Source organism: Leucopleurus acutus (genome assembly GCF_964270905.1).
Source record: "Leucopleurus acutus genome assembly, chromosome: 9".
NCBI lineage: Eukaryota > Metazoa > Chordata > Mammalia > Artiodactyla > Delphinidae > Leucopleurus > Leucopleurus acutus.
This window is the reverse complement of record NC_139144.1, coordinates 40965697-40984504: the sequence shown is the minus strand read 5'-3', so window position 1 is coordinate 40984504 and position 18808 is coordinate 40965697. Positions and strand designations below refer to the sequence as shown.

The window sequence follows — 18808 nt, the reverse complement described above, 5'->3', positions numbered from 1 at the left end:
TTATGAACCCTGTGGCATTCTGCCATGCTATACTGAGATGTAATCAAATAAAAATTTTGTTTGAAGAAGTACGATGTGTGAGTAATGGCAAAAAATTATCTCTGAGCCAGCTATGTTACCTTATATAAACTGTAGAATCTCAATATTCTTAGCTTTAAAAGGGATGGTGTTTGCTCACAGAGTTAGTGAATATAAAAATTTCAGTTTTCTAAAATTGTCTTAAATTTCTGGTATGGTTTCCTGCTGCATGTACTTCTATATGTTGTCCCCTTAAAATAAAGCTCCATTAACTGAAGTTATTTGAACTTACATTCATTCTTTACAACCTGTAAAAGTTTAATTGGTCTTTAGTGACTCAAATTATTTTATGGGAATTAAATGAAAAATTTTTGCTTGGCACATACTCAGTGCTTAATACATGGTAGCTATTTTATTATAACATTAGGATCAGAAATGACCCATCTATTGGGAAGCTGTATAGTGTAGTGGATGAGAACAAGGAATCTGGATCCTGACTACTGGATACAAAGCCCAGCTTTCACATTTACCAATCACATCACCCAGAATAAGTTACTTAGTATATTTAATTGGAGGAAATAGTATTCGTATTTCATAGAGTTGCTTTGAAGATTTAATGAGATAGTATTTGTTAAGATGCTTAAAATTTAATATTTTCAAACATTTTTATAATGCAATAAAATAAGGTAAATTTAATTTTAAAATAAATAATAAATCTAATAACTTAATAAAATGCTGAAAAACTGAGTGCTGGCTAAGTATATGATACACAAAATGAAATAAGTAAATAGACAAACAGAAACGTCATTTAATCATATTTTCCTTGGGATATCTCAGCCAATAACAACTATCAGTAACTGAGAATTATTGGCCTGGGATGACTGTAACTGTTTATTCTCCTAAACTTGTCTGTTTTTTAATATCTTTCAAGCTCAGATACTTTTCCTTCTTCCAGAATATTGCATCTCATTATTCCAGTCTTTAACCCAATTTTGTTTTTTGTTATTACATGCAAGAGTAGGAATGTAATAGGCTAGGCACTCAGTGCATGTCTGTGGGATATAATAATTAAAATATTTAACAAGATATACAGAACTTGGCAAATTTAATAATTTTTTATATTGATTAGTTTCTAAATCACACAAGAAAAGATATTAAAAAACCTGATCAATGCACTTCATGATAACAATCTGAAACTCTTATAGTGAAGAATGAATTTTTTTTCCCAAAGTAAATTTGTGCATTAATTAATTATTCAAGTTTAAAATCCAACTGCATGGGACTTCCCTGGTGGTGCAGTGGTTAAGAATCCGCCTGCCAATGCAGGGAACACAGGTTCAATGCCTGGTCCAGGAAGATTCCACATGCTGCAGAGCACCTAAGCCTGTGCACCACATCTACTGAGCCTGCGCGCTAGAGCCCATGTGCCACAACTACTAAGCCTGTGGGCCCTAAAGCCCGCATGCCACAACTACTGAGCCCACATGCTGTAACTACTGAAGCCCATGCACCTAGAGCCCATGCTCCACAACAAGAGAAGCCACCACAATGAGAAGCCTATGCACCGCAACGAATAGTAGCCCCTGCTTGCCACAACTAGAGAAAGCCCGTGCACAGCAACAAAGACCCAGCACAGCCAAAAATTAAAAATAAATAAATAAATAATAAATTTAAAAAAATAAAAAATCGAACTGCATTTATTCTTATTAGTAATTCATACTAAAGTATGTATTATATTAAAATTATGTCATAAAATATACACAAATAATTATAATGATGGCTAGGAATGAATAGTAAGTGACATCCAATAAAACAGGTATCTAGAGTGCAGAAATAGTAACATCAACAATAATAGCACTGAAAACATTTTTTAGTACTTTTTATGTGCCAACTGTTCTAATCAACAGATTGTAACATGAACTCTTTTATAATCCTCACAACAATGCTACGTAGTGTTACTATTTTTATTTTACATGTGAGGAAACTGAGGCATAGGAAGGTAAACAGTCCAAAGTTGCAGTGATGATTCACAACAGCCAAAACATGGAAACAACCTAAATGTCCATCAACAGATGAATGGATAAAGAAGATGTGGTACATATATACAGTGGAATACTACTCAGCCATAAAAAAGAAGGAAATAATGTCATTTGCAGCAACATGGATGGACCTAGAGATGATCATACTAAGTGAAGTAAGTCAGAAAGAGAACGATAAATACCATATGATATCATTTACATGTGGAATCTAAAATATGACATAAATGAACTTACCTATGAAATAGAAACAGACTCACAGGCATAGAGAACAGATCTGTGGTTGCCAAGATGGAGGCAGGGTGGGGGAGGGATGGACTGGGAGTTTGGGATTAGCAGTTGCAAGGATGGAGAAATGGATACATTTGGATACATAGGATGGATAAACAACAAGGTCCTATGGTGTAGCACAGGGAACTATATTCAATATCCTGTTATCAACCAAAATGGAAAAGAATATGAAAAAGAATATATATATGTATAACTGAATCACTTTGCTGTACAGCAGAAATTAACACAACATTGTAAATCAACTATACTTTAATTAAAAATAAACACACACAAAGTTGCAGTGATTGCAATAAATGAAGTCAGGATTTAAATTCAGGTAATTTAATCTCTAAGACCCCAAAAGGAAAAACACAGTTTACAGTATGCAAATGGTATTTCTTACTTTTACTGTGTTTCAAAAAAAGCACTTGAGATGAATAATTGTGTGTTTACAATACTCATATTTAATTTTAAATAACTATAGTATGTGAAATATTCAAGAATGTCTTCCCAGATGTCACTTTTCTTTATGCAAAATGAATATAAATCTGTTAATGAAAAAGACTTGTTGACTAGCTTAATAATTCCAATACATTTCCCACCTACACAAAGGGCAAAACAACAGCTACAGAGACTTGAGATAAACACGTTTCTCTGCAATTATGACTTAAAATTTATGTCACAAATATTACATATTTCACTCTTTCTCAATGGTTTATTAAAAAGATAGAATAAAATAGATATAGCTAGGTAAAAGAAAGCTAAATTTTTACACATGACTGGGTCTTGAGTAGACCTGATAAGATTTTGAAGAATAGATAAACACTGCCAAACTTCCATGAGAAGCATAATGTTGGATGCAAAAGGGCAATAAGCAAAATACTTTATTAGTTATATCATCAAGAATTCAGGTGTCCTAATTCTCTGCTCATGCTGCTACCACTCTATTGTTTTTGCTGCTATCGCATTACTTTTTCCTATTCTTCTCTATATGTCCTGGCTTCTGCAAACTTCTGGCTTCTATAGTCTCACTAGCTATATTGCTTCAAAATACCACTGTATGTTTCTCATGCTTTCTAACTGTGCACATTACACTCTGCAGTTCTCCTGTATGCCAATTTCTACTGACCCTTACTGTACAGGTCTATCATGAATATATCCACAGAGAAAAGATCTGATTGGGGCAGCTGCATGATTTTATGGTGTTGCTGATGAGAAGAATTTGTTTTCTTCATAGCTTGTCAACTAGATCACTGATGGCAAGTGATGGCAAAACAGTGATGTTTGTTCTTGGTGGATATAGTCTGCACAGTAGGATTCTACTAGAATGGCCACACTAAGTCATGTCCTGATTGCAACATACAAATTATACAGGTCCCAGAAGAAGAAGAGAAAAAGAAGAGAAAAAGAAAGGGTCTGAGAAAATATTTGAAGAGATGATAGTTGAAAACTTCCCTAACATGGGAAAGGAAATAGTCAATCAAGTCCAGGAAGCACAGAGAGTCCCATATAGGATAAACCCAAGGAGAAACATGTCAAGACACATATTAATTAAACTTTCAAAAATTAAATACAAAGAAAAAATACTAAAAGCATCAAGGGAAAGGCAACAAAAAACATACAAGGCAATCACCACAAAGTTAACAGCTGGACTTTCAGCAGCAATTCTGCAAGCCAGAAGGGAGTGGCAGGACATATTTAAACTGATGAAAGGGTAAAACCTACAACCAAGATTACTCTATCCAGCAAGGATCTCATTCAGATTCGACGGAGAAACTAAAACTTTTACACACAAGCAAAACTTTTACAGACAAGCAAAAGTTAAGAGAATTCAGCACCACCAAACCAGCTTTACAACAAATACTAAAGGAACTTCTCTAGGCAGGAAACACAAGGGAAGGAAAAGACCTACAAAACCAAACTGAAAGCAATTAAGAAAATGGTAATAGGAACATACATATTGATAATTACCTTAAATGTGAATGGATTAAATGCTCCAAGCAAAAGACACAGACTGGCTGAATGGATACAAATACAAGACTGGTATATATGCTGTCTACAAGAGACCCAATTCAGATCTAGGGACATGTACAGACTGAAAGTGAGGGGATGGAAAAAGATATTCCATGCAAATGGAAAGCTGGAACAGTAATTCTCATATCAGACAGAATAGACTTTAAAATAAAGGCTATTATAAGAGACAAAGAAGGACACTACATAATGATCAAGGGATCAATCCAAGAAGATATAACAATTGTAAATATTTATGCATCCAACATAGGAGCACCTCAATACATAAGGCAAATGCTAACAACCATAAAAGGGGAAATCAACAGTAACACAAAAATAGTAGGGGACTTTAACACCCACATTCACCAATGGACAGATCATTCAAATTGAAAATAAATGAGGAAACACAAGCTTTAAATGACACATTAAACAAGATGCACTTAATTGATATTTATAGGACATTCCATCCAAAAGCAACAGAATACACTTTCTTCTCAAATGCACATGGAACATTCTCCAGGCTAAATCATACCTTGGGTCACAAATCAGGCCCTGGTAAATTTAAGAAAATTGAAATCTAATAAAGTATCTTTTCCAACCGCAACCTTTGAGACAAGATATCAATTGCAGGAAAAAAACTAAAAAAATATAAACACATGGAGGCTAAACAATATGCTACCAAATAACCAAGAGATCACTGAAGAAATCATAGAGGAAATCAAAAATTACCTAGAAACAAATGACAGTGAAAACATGATGACCCAAAACCTATAGGATGCAGCAAAACCAGTTCTAAGAGGGAAGTTTATTACAATCCTGTCTCAAGAAACAAGAAAAATCTCAGATGAACAACCTAACCGTACACCTAAAGCAGTTAGAGAAAGATGGACAAAAAACCCACAAAGTTAGCAGAAGGAAAGAAATCATAAAGATCAGATCAGAAATAAATAAAATGAAGGAAACAATCCAATGATCAATAAAACTAAAATCTAGTTCTTTGAGAAGATAAAAAAATTGATAAACCATCAGCTAGACTCATCAAGAAAAAAAGGGAGAAGACTGAAATCAACAGAATTAGAAATGAAAAAGAAGTAACAACTGACAATGCAGAAATACAAAGGATCATGAGAGATTATTACAAGCAACTATATGTCAGTAAAATGGACAACCTGGAAGAAATGGACAAATTGTTAGAAAAGCACAACCTTCCGAGACTGAACCAGGAAGAAAGAGAAAATATAAACAGACCAATCACAAGCACTGAAATTGAAACTGTGATTAAAAATCTTCCAACAAACAAAAGCCCAGGACCAGGTGGCTTCACAGGCAAATTCTAACAAACATTTAGAGAAGAGCTAGCACCTATCCTTCTCAAACTATTCCAAAATATAGCAGAGGGAGTAAAATACCAAAACTGATTCTACGAGGCCACCATCACCCTGATACCAAAACCAGACAAGGATGTCACAAAGAAAGAAAACTACAGGCCAATATCACTGATGAACATAGATGCAAAAATCCTCAACAAAATACTAGCAAACAGAATCCAAGAGCACATTAAAAGGATCATACACCATGATCAAGTGGGGTTTATTCCAGGAATGCAAACATTCTTCAATATATGCAAATCAATCAATGTGATACACCATATTAACAAATTGAAGGAGAAAAACCATACGATCATCTCAACAGATGCGGAAAAAGCTTTTGACAAAATTCAACACCCATTTATGATAAAAACCCTGCAGAACGTAGGCATAGAGGGAACTTTCCTCAATATAATAAAGGCCATATATGACAAACCCACAGCCAACATCATCCTCAATGGTGAAAAACTGAAACCATTTCCACTAAGATCAGGAAAAGACAAGGTTGCTCACTCTCACCACTCTTATTCAACATAGTTTTGGAAGTTTTAGCCACAGCAATCAGAGAAGAAAAGGAAATAAAAGGAATCCAAATCGGAAAAGAAGTAAAGCTGTCACTGTTTGCAGATGACATGATACTACGCATAGAGAATCCTAAAGATGCTACCAGAGAACTACTAGAGCTAATCAATGAATTTGGTAAAGTAGCAGGATAAAAAAGTAATGCACAGAAATCTCTTGCATTCCTATACACTAATTATGAACAATCTGAAAGAGACATTAAGGAAACACTCCCATTTACCAATGCAAAAAAAAGAATAAAATACCTAGGAATAAACCTACCTAAGGAGACAAAAGACCTGTATGCAGAAAACTATAAGACACTGATAAAAGAAATTACAGATGATACAAACAGATGGAGATCATACCATGATCTTGGACTGGAAGAATCAACATTGTGAAAATGACTATACTACCTAAAGCAATCTACAGATTCAGTGCAATCCCTATCAAACTATCAATGGCATTTTTCACAGAACTAGAACAAAAAGTTTCACAATTTTTATGGAAACACAAAAGACCCCAAATAACCAAAGCAATTGTGAGAAAGAAAAACGGAGCTGGAAGAATCAGGCTCCCGGACTTCAGACTACTACAAAGCTACAGTAATCAAGACAGTATGGTACTGGCACAAAAAACAGAAATATAGATCTATGGAAAAGGATAGAAAGCCCGGAGATAAACCCACACACATATGGTCACCTTATCTTTTAAAAGGAGGCAAAAATATACAATGGAGAAAAGACAGCCTCTTCAATAAGTGGTGCTGGGAAAACTGAACAGCTACATGTAAAAGAATGAAATTAGAACACTCCCTAACACCTTATACAAAAATAAACTCAAACTGGATTAAAGACCTAAATGTAAGGCCAGGCACTATAAAACTCTTAGAGGAAAAAATAGGCAGAACACTCTAGGACATAAATCACAGTAAGAATCTTTTAGATCCGCCTCCTAGAGAAATGGAAATAAAAACAAAAATAAACAAATGGGAGCTAATGAAACTTAAAAGCTTTTGCACAGTCAAGGAAACCATAAACAAGACGAAAAGACAATCCTCAGAATGGGAGAAAATATTTGTAAACAAAACAACAGACAAAGGGTTAATATCCAAAATATACAAGCAGCTCATGCAGCTGAATATCAAAAAAACAAACAACCCAATCCATAAATGGGCAGAAGATATAAACAGACATTTCTCAAAAGAAGATATAAAGATTGCCAACAAACACGTGAAAGGATGCTCAACATCACTAATCATACAGAATGCAAATCAAAACTACAGTGAGGTATCACCTCACACTGGTCTGAATGGCCATCATCAAAAGATCTACAAACAGTAAATGCTGGAGAGGGTGCCGAGAAGAGGGAATCCTCTTGCACTGTTGCAGGGAATGTAAATTGATACAGCCACTATGGAGAACAATATGGAGGTTCCTTAAAAAACTAAAAATAGAACTACCATATGACCCAGCAATCCCACTACTGGGCATATACCCTGAGAAAACCATAATTCAAAAAGAGACACATTCCACAATGTTCATTGAAGCACTATTTACAATAGCCAGGACATGGAAGCAACCTAAGTGTCCATCAACAGATGAATGGATAAAGATGTGGCACATATATACAATGGAATATTACTCAGCCATAAAAAGAAATGAAATTGAACTATTTATAGTGAGGTAGATGGACCTAGAGTCTGTCATACAGAGTAAAGTAAGTCAGAAAGAGAAAAACAAATACTATATGCCAACACATATATATGGAATCTAAAAAAAAAAATGGTTCTGATGAACCTAGCGGCAGGACAGGAATAAAGATGCAGACGTAGAAAATGGACTTCAGGACACGGGGAGGGGGAAGGGTAAGCTGGGACGAAGTTGGAGAGTAGCACTGATATATATACACTACAAAATGTAAAATAGATAGCTAGTGGGAAGCAGCTGCATAGCACAGGGAGATCAGCTCGGTGCTCCGTGACCACCTAGAGGGGTGGGATAGGGCGGGTGGGAGGGAGATGCAAGAGGGAGGGGATATGGGGAAATATGTATACATATAGCTGACTCACTTTGTTATACAGCAGAAACTAACATAACAGGTAAAGCAATTATACTCCAATAAAGATGTTAAAAAAATAAAAAAGAAAAATGAAGGGTGATAATTTAAAAAAAAAGGGCTTCCCTTGTGGCACAGTGGTTAAGAATCCGCCTGCCAGCGTAGGGGACACGTTTTTTTGTTTGTTTGTTTTTGTTTTTTAACATCTTTATTGGAGTATAATTGCTTTACAATGGTGTGTTAGTTTCTGCTTTATAACAAAGTGAATTAGTTATATATATACATATGTTCCCATATCTCTTCCCTCTTGCGTCTACCTCCCTCCCACCCTCCCTATCCCACCTCTCTAGGTGGTCACAAACCACCTAGCTGATCTCCCTGTGCTATGAGGCTACTTCCCACTAGCTATCTATTTTACGTTTGGTAGTGTATATATGTCCATGCCACTCTCTCACTTTGGGGGACACGGGTTTGATCCCTGGCCAAGGAAGATCCCACATGCAGTGGAGCAACTAAGCCCGTGCGCCACAACTACTGAGCCTGCACTCTACTGTCCATGAGCCACAACTACTGAGCCCATGTGCCACAACTACTGAAGCCCCTGTGCCTAGAGCCCATGATCCATAACACGAGAAGCCACGACAGTGAGAAGCCTGCACACCACAATGAAGAATAGCTCCTGCTTCCCACCAACTAGAGAAAGCCCGTGAACAGCAATGAAGACCCAACACAGCCAAAAATGAAAACAAATAAATTAATTAATTAAAGAAAAGAACCCTAAAAAATAAAACAAGAACAACACAAGACAGGCCTTGTCCTAATATTAAAGACCACCAAAGATAAGGTATATGCCCTAGGACTAAAGACAGTACTAAAAGATGGATGTCCTATCAAAGTGTACATCAAAGCCTCCAAAAACACAAGACAGTTAGCTAATTATTTTGCTGCCTCCTACAATAAAAAATAAATGGTCAGAGAAACATAATAGAATCTAGAGTCTCTACAACAAGTTTTCCATAAAGATTGGCTAGTAATAATTTACTAAATATACAAAGAAGAGAAAAAAAGTGATCCATATTGAGGAAAAAAAAAGCCAATTGAAGTGCAAATGACTTGCACATGACTCAGATGTTGGACTTAGCAAACCAGAATTTAAGCATAATTATTATAATTAAGACTTAAAGGAAAAGATAGTCATAATAGGTGACAATTTCAGCAGAGAAATAAAAATTCTAAAACTTAAAGCATAATAACTGATGTGAGAAATCCACCTAGTGGGCTTAAAAGCAGATTCTTAAGAGCAAGTAAAAGGGTAAACAAACGTGAAGACAAATTAATCGAAATTATCCAATCTAAATAAGAAAAAAAAAGTGAAAATTTAAAAATTATGGAGCATTATTGATCTGTGAGTCAACATCAAGTAGTCTAATAAACATGTATTTAGAGTCCCAAGAGAGGAAAGAGAGAAAGGTATAGATATAATCTTTAAGGAAATAATGGCCAGAATTTTTTTCCAAAATTTGATTTAAAATACACTGTCTGTGAACTCTAACCAATAAAGCAAGAAAAGTAAATAAATAACATAAATACAGGAAAGAAAGAAATAAAAGGCCATAAAATCACACATGGGAGACATCCTAGAGAATTTTAGTTTACAACCTGTACAAACAATTCTTCCTATAAAGATACAGTAAGCTATAAAGTGAGGGATTTGTATAAGAGGAGACAAACAAATCAATGAAAGAGAAGACTAAAATTATATTCAACCACATATATGGTCAATTTCTTTTCAACAAAGAACCCAAATAACTCAATGGATAAAAGAAAGTCTCCACAACAAATAGTCCTGGAGTAAGAGGATATGTGCATAGAGATCATTATGAATTTTGACCCCTACCAAATGCCATTCACAAAAATTTGTTCCAATATTACAGACCCAAAGAGAAAATTAAAGTTCAAAAACTTCCAAAAGAAATCCTAAGATAATTTATTTGAAAGTTTGTGATAGTCAAATATTTCTTAGAGAAATACAACGAAAGTAACCATAAAATTTTTAAATGATAAATTAATCTTCAAAATTTAATATTTCTTTTCATGAAAAGTCATCAGGAAGAGAATAAAAAGGTATGCTACAAGCTGAGGGAACATATTTAAAATACATATATTTGACATTGATTCATATCTAGAATCTATAAAGAATTTCAACAAATCAATTAGGCAAACAATTATTTAATAAAAAATAAGAGTTTGAACAGACAATTAGTTAAAGCAAATGTATCAGTGTCCAATAAATACATGTAATACTGTTCAACATCATTAGTTATTAGGGAAGTATTACCAACAAAAGATAGCTCTTAACCCACATTAGACTGGGTAAAATTAATGTTAACATTTCATTGTAATCCTATCTGTCAGCCATCCTAAATATCCCTCCCCTGGGAAAACAGCTGGCTACCCACGTGTATTTCTAGAGTCATTTTAGGCATATATGAACATATAAAACATAGAGTTGTTTTCTTTTTTAACATATAAATATTAGTATACACTATACCCTGTTACATAACTTGATTTATTTGGAGATCCGTCCATATTAGTACATAAACAGATCACTCATGTTTGTAACTGAAAATAATGTTCCATGTAGAAGCTTCAGTTTAACACTATAAAAGTCATCGAATCATATGGTTCAAATCTTCAATACCAAGTAATTATTTTTATATTTCTCTGCTCAAGCATCATCTGATATGTATATGAACAATATGATAGCAAATTTAAGTTAAACCAAAGGTAACAGATAAAGTTACTACCGTTACTGTATTATCTAAATCAGCTGACACCCAAATATCATCTAATATCTTAAAAAATAATTCCAATATTCCATAGTTACTAAGTTTAAAACATGTATTAAATAAATATTTTTCTAATTACATTTAGCAAACTCAGAAGAAAAGTGTATAATTGACGATGAACTGCAGACACTTTAGATGAATGAACAATAAACAAAAACACTGTCATAAAAATTAAGCAACAGTGTACAGTTTTAAGCAGAATGTTTTGTAACTTTCAAAAAAAAGGAAGAGATAGATGCTATTGTTTCTTCATTGAAGTAACTCAAAACTAAGCAGAAAATTTTGTTATAAACTCTTTAGTTCGTTATATGACCTACTTTATCTCTCATTTACAATCTTTCAAAACCATGTTGTTAGTTTTTTTTCTTCCTCTTATCCTCATCTGATTGAAGTGAATAAACTTTTCTTCATTTTTAGAAAATCGTACTTCCTTTAGGCCAGATTCCCCTCAATGAAAAGTGATTTTATGGATGTCAGCAGAAGTGAAATAACTGTAAGAAATCAAACCTTCATCCAGGTATGTACAGGGCTCTTTGGTCAACACTGCCACATCTATGGCTCATATATTGTTTCTGTGAATGGAGACCCAAGTATGATGCCTGAAATTAAACAGTGCCAAAGTGGCCTAAAGGGGCTAACATATTTTAGAGTCACAAAGTGGGTATTTTTCTAGGCTGAAGGCCACTGTTTTCAGTTTTTATTTGTTATTTCTTAATCTAGTATGTATTAATCTCTAAAAAGTAGGGCAAAAGCATGATAATATATATTTTTTCTTTTAAAAAGGTTAAGTCTTCTCCTCACTCCAGTTCTTTGTATCACTTGCTCCTCTCTCCAGAAGCAGCCACTGCTACAAACCTCTTGGCTCTACTTCCTGAGTGGTTCTGTTATTAGTAAACAAATGGCAGTATGCTGTCTAGAATAATTAATGCAATTAAGTACACAGCTGTAAAAATTTTAGAAATGTATTCACAGTTCCAAGAATCAAACCTTAATTTCAGAAGGTATGCTCTTACTTCTGTGCCACTGAACTGTAGTAACTATACGCGTACAGTACTTGCAAAAGTCTAAAGCACAACACAAGTGAGAGGCTCTAATGCATTGCTTTCAAGTTAGAATGAAGCCACATGCAGCTTCTGAGCTTAAAAGGAATGTCTGACCACTGGCTTTCCTCTACTCCCCATTTACTTCTTAGGATAGAACTCAAGCCCTGGCTCATGGACTTCTCGGAGGGCCACAGGAAAAGGCGAAAGTTACTTAGGCACCATTATTCTGTATCCAGATTAATACCAGACCCAACACATGGCATGATGTGGAGCAGAGCTGCTATAAAAATGTATTTCTCCTTTAACCCCTCCATGTAAATCATCAGAAAGCTTCCCTCCACTGATTTAAACAAATTTGTCTTTGACCTCTAGAGTCACAATTGGCCTCAACAACTCTTTCAGATGGTTGTAGTATTGACTGTTTGATGTATGTCAGCTACCATAAAATGCAATACTATTTCATGACAGATCTTCAAATAATGCCACATACGTCCAAAGTCACGGTAACAGTCTTTATTCCAAGTAAGTGAGTAGCATGAAATACTGCAGATTAATGAAATAGTGCACTTTGTTGTATCAAGCTTTGGCATCTAATGCAGCTGTGATTTGTGGTAGTGTTCAACCAGTTGCAACACCTGTCAGCATGCTTCCTCTAGAACTTCAAAAGGCTTCCGATAAATACCAAATGCTTGAAAGGGTTCTAATGTGCATAAGTAAGAACTTTTCAGGGTCTGTGATTTTTGGTATTTAACAACCAGATCAATATGATAGTTCATAAAACAATCAGTTGCTTAATGATCTATCTGCAAACATTCAAGTCTGACAATTTGAAATACCACAGAAGACCCAAGAAATTATATTTGTTCACTTTTGTGGAAGAAAAAACTTATTGAGCACTCTTTAAATAAAACCTAAACTCTAAAACTAGAGAAAGGTTTCCAATCAAAAGATATTTAGATAATTTCTTTAAGCATTAAATGTTTTTCAAGGAGTTTTCAAGCAGTTTCCACCGATTGATATATATATGTATATATAACTAAAAATGTATAAACATTATATATCTTATATAATTAAATATTGTTCATTATATAACAAGAAATTATATTATACATATAAATTATTATAACTAGTATATATTAAATATATAAACAAAATATTCACAAATATATACATATATATAAATTTGTATCTCTAAATTGAAATGAATTTCAACATCTTTATGTTTAATAAACTGTAATACAGGAAGATATTGTATTGAGTACAGTATTAAAACATTTTGGTACTTAACAGTTCAAAAATTATTTTATTTAATTGAGACCAACTGGCCTCATTGCTTCTTATAAACGTTGCAATATATATTCAGTAAAAAGGAATAAAAATGAACACATGTTTCTCCTTAAAGAAGGCAAACAAAGGTTTTTCTTACACAATAAATCAGCTGCTAGTGGATTTCTAGGACATTGCTTTAGGCTATTTAGGTATAAAACTTAAGAAAAAAAATTACCTTTGTGTGGATCCAAAACTGGTAGAGGAGATTGAACTGAAGATGAACAGCATAGACTGAAGGTGGTATGAAGAGGGCCAGTGGAGAGTAGAATATCTGAAAGATTAAAACATTATAAATTTGCACATAGGACTTCTCAACATAACATATACTATCACTAATGATTCAATATTTTGAGTCTATCCTTCAGCAAATATGCCTTATTTTTAGCAAATATATCTTATTCTGTACATTTTATTGCCATGTTTGACCTTGCAACATTAATTTTTCCACATGATGATAAAGTTATAGACATGTTGGAGCTAAGTCCACTGGACTTCTATTTCACATTTAATATTGTCTTCTTAACAAAGCATACAATGTACGTTATTTCCTTAATCTTGAAAAGGTTGGGTGTATTTCCTGGAAGTAAAGAGGTTTTTTAATATATACAAAAATACACACTTTCTTTAAGTAAAAGAAATGTAGGAGCATGTGCCTTTATACCTTGACAGCTCCTAAACACTGTATTATTATGGCATTCTGAGTAACAAAATGCAATTATAGTAAAAGACAGTAACTTCATATGAGAAGGGGAAAGAATACATTTTCCCTCTTAAATTTTACTTTATTATTTTGTGGTTGACAATATCTCCTGATTTTTTTTTCAAAGTTAGTAAAGAAGGAGCTATGATACTGTGCCATTGTGGAAACAAGTTTTGAAGGTCCCTATTTCCTAACAGACGGAAATGCCTCTGCCTTGGGAAAACAACTTATTCGTAAACCACTGGTTAGAATCAACGAGTAAGCACAATCTGCTGTGTTCTCCCAATGACTTTGATCCCCAAGAGTGGTTTCATGTTGTAAGAAAACTTTTTATTAAATGAAAAACTAAACAACAAAATAGGAAGAAAAAGAATCAGACTTCAACTTTACATTTTGGGGTTTATAAAGTTAGTATTTCCAAAAGATGAGATATTTTAAAAACATGCTTTCAGAAAACTACAATTTTATTTCTGAATTATTTTAAAGCTTTTATTCCCAATTAGGCCAAATATCATTTCAACAACGTTTAGTAATGAGGATATATTTGAAATCAGACATTTCCATAAATTCTTATAGTTTTTGTCTTGAACTTTAAGTCATGAAAAATCTCAGCTGTCATCACAACAGGATCAGTTGCATTATTTATAAATTCATTATTAAGCAATGGATTAGATTAGTGAACAACAAAAGAACACTGGGCTCTTACTCAAGACATTCCCTTTTAAGCCTTCATTCTACTACAGAATGGCTCTGCAATATTTACAAATTTCTTAAACTTCTCTAGGCTCCAGTTTCCTCAAATGACTGGTGAAGGAGAAGACCATCTGAAATCTAGTCATCTTTTTAGTTCCAAAAAATCTCTAATATTGTGATTTGATTTGAGAATATATTAATATAGTTCTCTTACAATAGGTGAAAAAATATTTGAAACACATATATGACCAATGATTTAAGTATTTTAAGTTAAGGAATATTTTGGAAACTTTGAGATGTAAATAAAAATATAGAACAAACTTATCTTGATGCTTAATAAATAGTTCTCTCTAGAAAAAGAGTTCATACAAGATGACTATTTATAGTTCATTATAATTCCTCAAAGTGTGAAGAAATAGTCCTTTGAGATAACAACAGGTATTATGGAAAAGGGTGTTCTATCATCAGATAAACTGTGAAGAGTTGAGTAAGGCAAGTGAACTTTCCTTACCATAGAAATTCTCAGAGACTTTATCATGCTAGTACAAACCACAAGCCTGTTAGCCCATAGAACACTTTCTTAAGGAATTTCCCATAAGATTTCCTAAAAACGTATTTGATGAACCATGTTGTTGAATTGGAAGAATCAGTATTCTAATATGACCATATTACCCAAGGCAATATACAGATTCAATGTAATCTTTATCAAATTATGAATGGTATTTTTCACAAAACTGGAACAAAAAGTTTTTTAATTTGCATGGAAGCACAAAAGATCCCAAATAGCCAAAACAAGCTTGATAAAGAAGAACGGAGCTGGAGGAACCATGCTGCCTGACTTCAGACTATACTACAAAACAACAGTAATCAAAACGGTATGGTACTGGTACAAAACCAAACACATAGATCAATGGAACAGGTTAGAAAGTCCAGAAATAAACCCACACACTTACAGTCAATTAATCTATGCCAAAGAAGGCAAGAATATATAATGGAGAAAAGACAGTCTCTTCAATAACTGGTACTGGGAAAACTGGACAGCTACATGTAAAAGAATAAAATTAGAACATTTTCTAACACCATATACAAAAACAATCTTCAAATGGATTAATGACCCAAATGTAAGACTTGATACTATAAAATTCCTAGAGGAAAACATAGGCAGAACACTCTTTGACATAAATTGCAGCAATATTTTTTTGAATACATCTCCTAGAGTAATGGAAACAAAAGCAAAAATAAACAATGGGACCTAATTAAACTTAAAAGCTTTTGCAGAGCAAAGGAAACCATAAACAAAAAGATAACATATGGAATGGAAGAAAATATTTGCAAATGATGCTACTGCCAAGGGCTTAATTTCAAAAATATACAAACAGCTCAATGTCGAAAAAAAATCAAATCAAAAAATGGGCAGAAACAGACATTTCTCCAAAGAAGACATCCAGATGGCCAACAGGCACCTGAAAAGATGCTCAACATTGCTAATTATTAGAGAAATGCAAATCAAAACTACAATGAGGTACGGCCTCACACCGCTTAGAATGACCATCATAAAAAACTCTAAAAATAATCAGTGCTGGAGAGGGTGTGGAGAAAAGGGAACCCTCCTACTCTGTTGGTGGGAATGTAAAGTGGTGCAGCCACTGTGGAAAACAGTATGGAAGTTCCTTAAAAAGTAAAAATAGAGTTACCATATGATCCAGCAATCCCACTCCTGGGCATATAGCTGAAGAGAACTCTAATTTGAAAGATCCATACACCTCAATGTTCACAGCAGCACTATTTACAATAGCCAAGACATGGAAGCAACCTAAATGTCCATCGACAGATGAATGGATAAAGAAGATGTGGTATCTTGATACAATGCAATATTACTCAGCCATTAAAAACGAATGAAATAATGCCATTGGCAGCAACATGGATGGACCTAGAGATTATCATACTAAGTAAAGTAAGTCAGACAGAGAAAGATAAATATCATATGATATCACTTATATGTGGAACAAAAAATGTGATACAAATGAATTTATTTACAAAACAGAAATCGACTCATAGGCATGGAAAAAACATAATTACCAAAGGGAAAGGGGGGAGGGGGTTTGGATAAATTGGGATATTGGGATTAACAGATACACACTACTATATATAAATTAGATAAACAACAAGGATCTACTTTAGCACAGGGAACTATATTCGATATCTTGTAATAACCTATAATGGGGAAGAATGTGGAAAAGTATCTATATATGTGGATATATATATATATATACACTCATATGTATATATACACATATGTATATTTAACTGAATCACTTTGCTATATACCTGAAACATTATAAATCAACTATACTTCAATTTTTAAAAATTGATGAAACAATGTCTCAAATCTTACAAATCAGTAAATATAATGATGAACTTACAATTAGAAAAATGAACTCAACATAAATTACAAAAAATAACATTTCTAATAAGAAATAAAGATATATGTCAGGGAGTAAGTCACATGAATCATATTAAAATTAATTTCTTGTGATTAATATAATACTATAAAAAGAGTCTAATGATACAATTAAGGTTCCAATTTCTAAAATTGAAATCAGCTTAGTAAATGTCAACTAGTTCTGAGAATTCTTATCTTCTTCTCTACTTCCAAATCCTACACAGTTTTAAAAACTGGTTTAAATGCCACTTCCATCATAAAGCTTCAGATGGTACTAATTTGTCAGAAGAAATTTCTCCTTCCTCAAACTTAAACTCTTAGTACCTGGGCCAGAGGATATTATACTGTTTCCCGAATATATCCATTTCTGCCGTGCATTCAAACCCATGTTATTCTGCCTCCAAGGCTCTTTTGCCTTAAATTACACTATCTACCTTAGGTTATTTTATTATCTTTTGATAGAGGTCATATATAATAGGGTCATGAAGGAGAGAAACAACACAAATCTGTATGTGTGAGGAGAGAATAAAGATAGGTCTAGAGGTAACCTTAGGCTAATGGGGAGGAGATGAGTGGGTTTTATTCTGTTCATCAAGTAAATGGGGCAGGCAGGGGTTGTATGAGGAAGCATCATGAAGGAAAAAGCAACATGGCCTTGATGGGGAACCGTGAGTATTCTGGCACTGCAGAAGCCATTAGAGAAAGGGCAAGAGATTGGGGGGAACCATGGAATTCATGGATAGATCTTAAGGAGTCTGTGAACCCCCTGGATAGGACTATAATAAAGTGTGAACTTGTATGTATGGGGGAAATGTGTGATTTTCTAAAGAAACAATCTATAGCTTTCATCAGGAAGGCTCTGGGGAATCTGTGGCTCACCACAGCCAAACAAAAACAAAAGATAATTTAGACATTGGTCAAACCAGAGAGGGAGCATTTTAATGCCATTCTAAGGAGACTGGATTTATCCTAGGCCAGGAGGGAGTAGTTAACGTGTGATTTTTAAGCTTGTAAGAAATATAAAAGTGGTATGAAATCCTATTTGTATAGCCCAGTGAAAAATCATGCACATTCACCACAGCAGCAGCCATGGGAATGGAGAGGCAGAATATATACAAGAGACCAATGGATTTGGTAACTATTTAAACATAGGAAATGAGAGAAACAGAGGAGAATTAGAAGACACCCAGATACCTGGCTTGTGTGAAGGGTGATGTTGTTCACCAAGATGATGAACAGGAGGAAGAGTAGATTTATAAAGTTCATCTTAGGGTATACTGTGTTGAAGCCCTTGAGGAATATTCCAAGAAAGCTGTTGAGGAAGCAAATATGTCCCGAAAATATCAACTGAACTAAAAAACGACACTGGATTTGCAGCTATGGATCAGTGGAGCAGTAGGCCTGGAATGCAAACCTCAGTAAGTTGAAGAA

General features: G+C 34.0%; 1 protein-coding gene across 1 annotated transcript in view; it reads right to left on the bottom strand.

The window, feature by feature from the left end:
* AGMO (alkylglycerol monooxygenase) overlaps positions 1–18808 on the bottom strand; it is a 374037-nt gene that overhangs the window by 190616 nt on the left and 164613 nt on the right. Inside the window, exon 7 of the mRNA XM_082846263.1 lies at positions 13717–13812. Within this exon, the coding sequence (XP_082702389.1) occupies positions 13717–13812 (96 nt within the window). The remainder of the gene's footprint in view (positions 1–13716; positions 13813–18808) is intronic.